The 8,489-nt window shown below is 49.9% G+C and overlaps 1 protein-coding gene across 1 annotated transcript in view; it reads right to left on the minus strand.

The window, feature by feature from the left end:
- Nucleotides 1–361: 361 nt before the first annotated feature.
- MYH14 (myosin, heavy chain 14, non-muscle) overlaps nucleotides 362–8,489 on the minus strand; it is a 124,686-nt gene continuing 116,558 nt past the window's right edge. The window contains exons 37-39 of the mRNA XM_011946507.1: nucleotides 4,140–4,248; nucleotides 1,648–1,820; nucleotides 362–1,241 (exon numbers count right to left, since the gene is read on the minus strand). Of these exons, the coding sequence (XP_011801897.1) occupies nucleotides 1,091–1,241; nucleotides 1,648–1,820; nucleotides 4,140–4,248 (433 nt within the window). The 3' untranslated portion in view covers nucleotides 362–1,090. The remainder of the gene's footprint in view (nucleotides 1,242–1,647; nucleotides 1,821–4,139; nucleotides 4,249–8,489) is intronic.

The following is an 8,489-nucleotide window of genomic DNA, read 5'->3' on the forward strand; positions in this document are numbered from 1 at the left end:
AGCACTGGGGTCACAGGTATGAGCCACTGCAGCAGGCCTGTCATTTATTTTGCAAACACTTAAGAGTTGGCATGAGTGCAACTCCCCTTCTAGCACTCACTGGGGGCGTGGAGTGAGGGACGCTGCTGCTCTGAGACTGTTCGCTCATCTGTACAGTGGAGGGAATATTTCCATTATACACTGGGGTGAGGAGGAAAGGAGTTGAGAAGCGCCTGATCCACAGGAGGTCCCTGTAAGCCCACGCAGCTGTGATCCGAACCAGCAGGCTGCCTGACCTGCTGCCCCAGCAGGCTGAAGCAGCCTGTGCCCAGCCTGCCCCATCAGAGACCCTCTGCGGGAACACACGTAGCCACACAGACAGTCCAGTTGGGTTGGAGTTTATTTCTGCCAGAGCCTGGAGGCTGGGAGGATAACGGACACTCCTTCAGTCCCAGAGGGAGGCTCCAAACCCTCAGAGCAACCAGAAGGGAGGGCGGAGCATGGGCAGCAGCAGGAGTGAGAGGAGTCCCCTTGTCCTGCCCCTTTGCAAGGGTTCAAGGCTGCTGGAGGCCTGGGGTTTCTGCCACTCAGTTCAGGGATGGACGCAGAAATGGAGGAAGGAGAGTGGCTACGTAGAGAGAGAGTGGGAGCGAGACTCCTAAAAAGATGCACAGAGAGACCCTCAGAGAAGCCAAGAAAGATGGTGAGAGGGGAGGGAGGGAGAGAGAGAGAGAGCAGCAGAGGGAATGGGCTGTACTGGCTGAGGACGGTGGAGGAGCCGAGTCACTCCCTTCCTAATATCTATAGATCAATATAGAAAGGAGGACAGGGAGCTGACGGGAACACAGCTGGCCAACTGCACCCAGTCTTCCCCCAAGCAAGGTAGCTCCAGTCCTTGCCTCCCTGCCTGCCCCGCTCCTCTGTGTTTAGGGGTCATCCTTTGATGGGCGGTTGCAGGGGACCCAGGTGGGGTCTGATAAACGTCAGAGTGCGGCACCATTTCCAAAGGGCAGGAAGTCAGAGGGCGGGGTTCCTGGGACAGGGGCCCGTGGGGTCCAGGGAGGAAGTGGGCTGGGCCCCGTCTGTTAGTGCATCTGGGGACAGGGTAGGGTCACTGGGGGTGGGCTGGTGGGGACCCCTCAGGCTCCGGGGATGGCCCAGACCCAGGCTCTGCTTCCTCGGTCTCCTCGTCGGATGCCACGCCCTCCTCTAGTCGGAAGACCTGCCGCACCGTGCGGGTGGTGAAGGTGAGGGGGCCGCGTCTGTGGGGAGGAGAGACCAGGATACAGAGATGAAATGAGGGGAAGGGAGGGGAGGAGAGAGAGAGAGAGAGCAAAATAAGGGAGGAGAGAGAGATGAGATCAAGAGAAATGGAGGCAGACGGGCAGAAGCAATGGGGGCCAGAGAGAGATGGACACACAGAGGAGGAAAGGAGAGAAAGGCAGTGGGACGCGGTGGGAAAGGAGGGCACAGAGGTGGGACAGGGAGAAACGCGTGTGGAAAGAAAGAAGTTACGTGGATCTGGCTCTCCCGCAACACAGCCACTGTTCCCACAGCCCCACGGCCCCATGGATCCCACTTCCCCCTCCTGTTGCCCCTGGCAAAGCCTCGGAATTTATGGAGTGAGGGTGCTGCCCACCCATCAGGCTACACCAGGGATGACCATACCGAAGCCGGTTCCTCAGTGTGGTCACTTCACGGTTCATGGACTCCGCTGACTCTGTGACATCCTCCAGCTCGCGCTGCAGCCTCCGGCGGCCGGCCTGAGCCCGCGATGCCTCCTCCTCGGCCTCCTCCAGCTGCCGCTTCAGCTGCTTTACTCGAAGGTTTCCCTTCTCCAGCTTGGTGGGAGCAGGGGGACCGGGTTATATCTCCAGGTACTGTCATCACTCCCTCCCTCCCCAACAGCCCACTACTGCCCCATCCCTACTGCCCCCTGACTCTCTCTGCCCCACCCTCCGCTCTCTGTTTAGGCCTTGTTCTTTTCCCCTAAATCCCTCATGCCAGCCTCTACCCTGACCTCCAGTCTCTCCCCTCCAGGTTTTCTTCTACATGACCTCAGAAAGGTCTTCCTCTACCCAGAGCTGACCCAGACCCTCCTGCTCACAATCCTTTCATGGCTCCCCAGTACCCCTGGGACAAGGTTCCAGCCCCTCAGCCTTGCACTCCAGGCCCCACAGGGTCTCTTTTTGGTCCAGTTCTCTCTTCCCATAAACCCACTGACCAGACCAACTTCACTGAGATCCTCCCCAGACCCTACCACCTCTCTCTTCAGGGAGGGAACATACATGATCTGACCTCATTACTCATCATTCAACCCTCCTACCCCACATTTTCTGGTGTCAATGAGCTCCCATCAGAAGAAGCAACTTGCAGGTGCTGGACTGGAAGTGAGTGCAGATACCATCCTGGCACTTGGCACATCAACAGAGGGTTGGAATCAATGACTTTGCAATTCATAAATTGTGGCATCTAGGAAGGGCCCTTGTAGGGAGATGAGGCAGCCAAAGTGAGGGAAAAAGTTAAACTCTACCAAGAAGCGAGACCAGGACTAAAATAACAGATGTTTATCTAGACCGTACTGGTCTGCTTTTTGTTCTGAACTCACCAAACTTATTTCTGTACTTCAAGGCCTTTATACTTGCTGTTCCCTCTGACTGGCTCTTCTTCACCCTTCAGGTATCAATTTAAATGTCACCTTCTCAGAGAGTTCTTCCTGATCTCCCAACCTGAAGAGGATTCACCAGTCCTCTGTGTCTTCCTCTCTCTTCACTTTTTTTCTTCATAGTCCTTGTCACAATCTGTAATTATCTGCTGGTTTACAGGTTTATCGTGTCTCATCCTATGCTGAAAATGTAAGCTCCATGAGGGCAGGGACTTCCTCTGTTTCGTTCACATCCATATCCCTAATGCCTACCACAGTATCTGGCACATAGTAGGTGCTCAATAATTGTTTGTGGAATGAATGGTAAATAAAACACAGCTGAGCTTTTAAGGGCAGAGGGACTCTGTCCAGACAGACCTGGGATCTGATCCAGGCTCTATCTCTGTGACTCTGATGCAAAATATATCCTCTTAAAGTTTCAGTTTCTTCATCTGTGAAATGGAACTGGTGAGGAAATGCAAATATGTATTTTTTATTTTTATTTTTATTTTTTTGAGACAGAGTCTCACTCTGTCACCCAGGCTGGAGTGCAGTGGTGTGATCTCAGCTCACTGCAAGCTCTGCCTCCCGGGTTCACGCCATTCTCCTGCCTGAGCCTCCTGAGTAGCTGGGACTACAGGTGCCCGCCACCACGCCCAGCTAATTTTTTGTATTTTTAGTAGAGATGGGGTTTCACCGTGTTAGCCAGGATGGTCTCGATCTCCTGACCTTGTGATCCGCCCGTCTCGGCCTCCCAAAGTGCTGGGATTACAGGCTTGAGCCACCGCGCCCGGCTAATTTTTTGTATTTTTAGTAGAGATGGGGTTTCACCGTGTTAGCCAGGATGGTCTCGATCTCCTGACCTCGTGATCCACCCGCCTCAGCCTTCCAAAGTGCTGGGATTACAGGTGTGAGCCACCGTGCCCGGCCGTGTGTTTTTTAAAAAGCAGTTGCTTATGACACAGTAACTGCTCAGTAAATAATCAAGAACACACACTCTGGGGCCAGAGTGCTGAGGTTTGAATACTGACCCCACCTCTTACCAGCTAAATAATTTTGAGCAAGTTACTTCACCTTTCTGTACCTCAGTTTCCTCACATAAATAAGAGTATAAATAATAGCACCTTCCTTCTAGCATTCTGATAAGAATTAAACACACTAAATGTTATGTCTTTAGCACAGTGCCTGCTACATAGAAAGCACTCAATAAACATTATCTTTTGTTATTTTGGTAGTAGTCTAGCTTCTGGGTAGAGTTTCACTTCTTCCCTTGACCTGGCTGCCTCAGGTCCCTACAGGGCCCTTTCTAGATGCCAGCATTTATAAATTGCAAACTCACTGATTCCAACCCTCTGCTGATGTGCCAAGTGCCAAGATGGTATCTGCATTCAGTTCCAGTCCAGCACCTGCAAGTTGCTTCTTCTGATGGGAGCTCATTGCCTCTGGAGATGGCCTGCGCAATCTCTCAGTCAGTGGTCACACTCTCCACTGCTCCCTAATGATGTCAGCTGCTTACCTGGTCCCGGAGCTGGTCAGCCACCCTCCGCTCCTCCTCCACCTGGAGCACCACCTCTTTAAGCCGCTTCTCAGCTCTGCGCACCAGTTTTCCAGAGAGGATGCGCTCTCTGAAGAGAGGGATGAGGAGGTGTCTCAGTAGAGGGGCTCAACTTAGGATGTTGTCCCCATAGACTCAGGCAGTAGCTGTCCTCTTGTTCTTGGATTGGCTTCTTCCCTCTTTCCTAACCCCTAACTGGTTCCCACAGTTTACTGAGGCCAAACATTGACATGCAGGCTCCCTTCTCCTCGGCATTCGTGTCCTTGGCTTCTACTAGGATACCTCACATACCTGTTTCCTATGATATTGTGATTTCTAATAAGTATATGTTTGGTCCCGTTCAGTTTCCAAAGAGAATCATTTACAAACTAGTTTACTCTTTGGGCCCATTCATTTTCCCCTGAAAATCATTTACTATCTCTCACAATTGAACACATCCTTTTTTGTCCCTCTCCCCTATAAAGAAGATACTTAAGCCTCAACCACCTGGCCCTGTATAAAAAGTCTTCCATTTTATATGGCTCCTGTGCTCATGCACATTAATATATTTGTATGCCTTTTATTTGTTAATCTATTTATCGTCAGTTTATTTCAGCAGACTTGAATCTTCAGAGCGGGAGGGGACACTCTTTTTCCCCTACACCTGTCCTCTCCTGCACGGACCATCACATCTGGGGTGAAGTCCATGTGATAGGACCCCTAGCAATCGGTATTGCTTGACAGCCGCACTGGATACAACAGCCCCAGGTGTGCTGAGAGGAAGGCACAGGGCTGGGGGCGAGTGGCAAGGCACTAAGCAGTGGAAAAGGAGGCAAGGAGAGAAACTTCTTCAGCTAAGAATCATCTAGTCTTTCTTTGCTCCCAGGGTGACTATTATTTTTCTGAGAAAGGGCCTTGCTGTGTTGACTGGACAGGAGTGCAATGGTGTGATCATGGCTCATTGCAGCCTCAATGTGCTGGGCTCAAGAGAGCCTTCCACCTCAGTGTCCCGAGTAGCTAGGACTACAGGTGTGTGCCATCATGCTGGGCTAATTTTTAATTTTTATTTTTGTAGAGATGGGGTCTCGTCATGTTGCCCAGGCTGGTCTTGAACTCCTGGGTTCAAGTGATCCTCCTGCCTCAGCCTCCCAAAGTGTGGGGATTACAGGCATGAGCCATTACACTTGGTGCGGGGTGACTTCAAGCAACTCCCTCGGAACCTCGGTTTCCTCATTTGTATAATGGAGCAGGGGTCCTCATAGACCCCAAACTACAGTTCCCATGAGCCCCGGGGCCCCTGGGTAACCCTGTGGACTGAGAACCACTTCTCTCATGAACCTCTGGGGCCGTTTCCTTCTGCCTGTCCCTGAGGCCTCTCACTCTCATCACGTTCCACAACTAATTTAGCATCTTTCCCCCAAAACCCAATATTTCCTCAGTCACCAGGCCTTAGCTCCAAACAGCGTCTTCTTCCCCTGCCGCCACCCATAGCCTCAGCTTCATTCCTTCTGCCCCCGATTTCTCTTCTTCATCCTCTCCTGTTCATCTTTATGGCCCCAGCCCCAGCTCAGGCCTCATCTTGTTCTGCTTGGACCATCACTGCAGACTCCATCCAAACCTCCCAGCTTCCAGTCTCTCTCCTCTGATCCATTCCCACTGTAGCCCCAGAGAGGTCTTTCTTTTTTTTTTTTTTTGAAACGGAGTCTTGCTCTGTTACCCGGGCTGGAGTGCAGTGGCCGGATCTCAGCTCACTGCAAGCTCCGCCTCCTGGGTTCACGCCATTCTCCTGCCTCAGCCTCCCGAGTAGCTGGGACTATAGGCACCCACCACCTTGCCCTGCTAGTTTTTTGTATTTTTAGTAGAGACGGGGTTTCACTGTGTTAGCCAGGATAGTCTCAATCTCCTGACCTCATGATCCGCCTGCCTCGGCCTCCCAAAGTGCTGGGATTACAGGCTTGAGCCACCACGCCCAGCCGAAAGGTCTTTCTATACCTAGAGCTGGCCGTGTCCCTCCCCAGCCCACAGCCCTCCCATGGCTTCCTCCCCATTGCCCCCACAGCTCCCCACTGCCCACACAACAGAGTTCCTTGGCCCTGTGTTCAAGGCTCTGTGTGCTTCAAGCCTCATTTACCTCCCTGACTCCCTGATCCCTCTCCCGGGTCCCAGACTCTCAGAACCAATCACATTCCTCCAAATGCTCTGATGTCTCCCGGACTTTCCCGCAAAGCTGCCAGCTGACTTGGGACTCCAAGCCCTAGAAATCCCATTCTTGTCAGCTCCAGTTCAAGTGCTTCCTCCTCTGGACACCCTTCCCCAACCACTACATCTCAGGGCATTCCAGCTTCTTCTTCAGCTATGTCCCTTCACCCTTCTAGTTCACAGGCCTTCATTGCCATGTCCAGCGCATGAGCCTTTCCCCTTCGGGAATCCACCAGACGTGCTATTAGACATGGAGGTAATTAGATATACTTCCATGGTATGTCTAATTGTTCATAATTTTTTCAGTGACCAGAACATGGGAAGGTCAACAGTACACTCCTTTTTTTTCCTGAGTTGGAATCTTGCTCTGTTGCCCAGGCTAGAATGTAGTGGTGCGATCTCGGCTCACTGCAACATCCACTTCCCAGGTTCAAGTGATTCTCCTACCTCAGTCTCCTGAGTAGCTGGGATTACAGGGCGTCCACTACTCCCGGCTAATTTTTGTAGTTTTGGTAGATATGGAGTTTCATCGTATCGGCTAGATTGGTCTTGAATTCCTGACCTCCAGTGATCTGCCCGTCTTGGCCTCCCAAAGTGCTGGGATTACAGGCGTAAGCCATCATGCCTGGCCCCAACAGTATACTCTTAATATTTGTTTGTTGAATGAATGAATAAATACAAAAGGGAACCTTATATAAATTTGATGTATAATAACATTCCTCGCCATGAGATCATGTACAGATGATGACTAGCAAGTCAAGCATCCTACATTTATATAACCCATCTCAGCCTCAGTTTTTCTACATGTAAAATAGGATAACAATGGTCCTTCTTTCAAAAGGATTATGTGATATCATACAGGTATATATAGGTAGTCCAGCACCTGATATATAGTAAATCCTCAATAAATGGAAACTATTAGTATTGTTGTAATTATTGTTGCTGAACAGTATTGAGCAATAGAAAAATCTATTGTATTGGAAGAGTGAAAGGTATTAGGCTTAGTAATAAATATTCTGTTAGTTTTATTAGCACAGCAATTCTCCACTAGGAATGTTATGGGAATATTCTTGGTCGTTCCAGCAACTGGAGATGGAAACCCTTTCAGCCCCGTACTATTGCTGCTTCCTATCTCTGAACATGGATGTCTGTGGGTGTGGTGCTTGGTGCAATTGCAGCCATTTTGTGACCATGAGGAAAAGACTAAAAAACAACATAGATGTTGATCCAGAGCCCTACCATTTTTTGGCTGCCTAGCTCTAGACTTCTTACCACGTGACAAAAAGACATTCCTCGTTGTGCTAGACTGATAGAACAGATGGTCCCAGTTCTCACCCTTTCCTGTATCCATACCCTTGGCAATATGACTTTGCAGCTGCTCCTATCAAACAGTCATATCTATTTCCCCTTTCCTTTGAATCTGAGAGGGCTGAGTGACTTGCTTTGGTTAACAGGATATGGCAGAAGTGACACAGTACCAATTCCAAGTGCGGGCCTCAAGGAGTCTTTAGCACTTTCCCTTGCTCTTAGAACCTTTACTCTGTCATATGAACAACCCTAGCCTCCTGGAGGATGAGAAGCCACATAAAGCAGAGACAAGTTAGCTTAGTTATCCTAGGCAAGCCTTAGAGTTACACAAGCCCAGCCAATACCACTCATGCTGTTCTTGAAAATAACAAAGTAAAAAGACAGAAAGCCCAGCCAAGATTGAGGGTCATCTAGCTGACCCTCAACTGAGCAGATGCATGAGTGAAGTCCACCAAGCCCAAAGCAGCAGAACTCACTAGCCAAAGACTCATGAGCAAAACTAAATGGTTGTTGTTTTAAGCCACTAAGTTTCAGAGTGGTTTGTAATTCAGCTATAGCTAACTGACACATTATAATGTAAATAATACTCTTAGTGAGACTGCAGTTACTTGTAGCCCAAAGCATCCTAAATGATACAGAAAATCAGCAATCATTTAAATTTAAATATTTACATACATTTACACACTTTTTTTTCCCTTTCATTTTTTTTCTTTGTTTGTTTGTTGTTTGTTTGTTTTGAGCCCAGGCTGGAGTGCAGTGGCACAATCTTGGCTCACTGCAAGCTCCGCCTCCCGGGTTCACGCCATTCTCCTGCCTCAGCCTCCC

This window comes from Colobus angolensis, unplaced genomic scaffold, assembly GCF_000951035.1.
Source record: "Colobus angolensis palliatus isolate OR3802 unplaced genomic scaffold, Cang.pa_1.0 Scaffold25, whole genome shotgun sequence".
NCBI classification, from domain to species: domain Eukaryota; kingdom Metazoa; phylum Chordata; class Mammalia; order Primates; family Cercopithecidae; genus Colobus; species Colobus angolensis.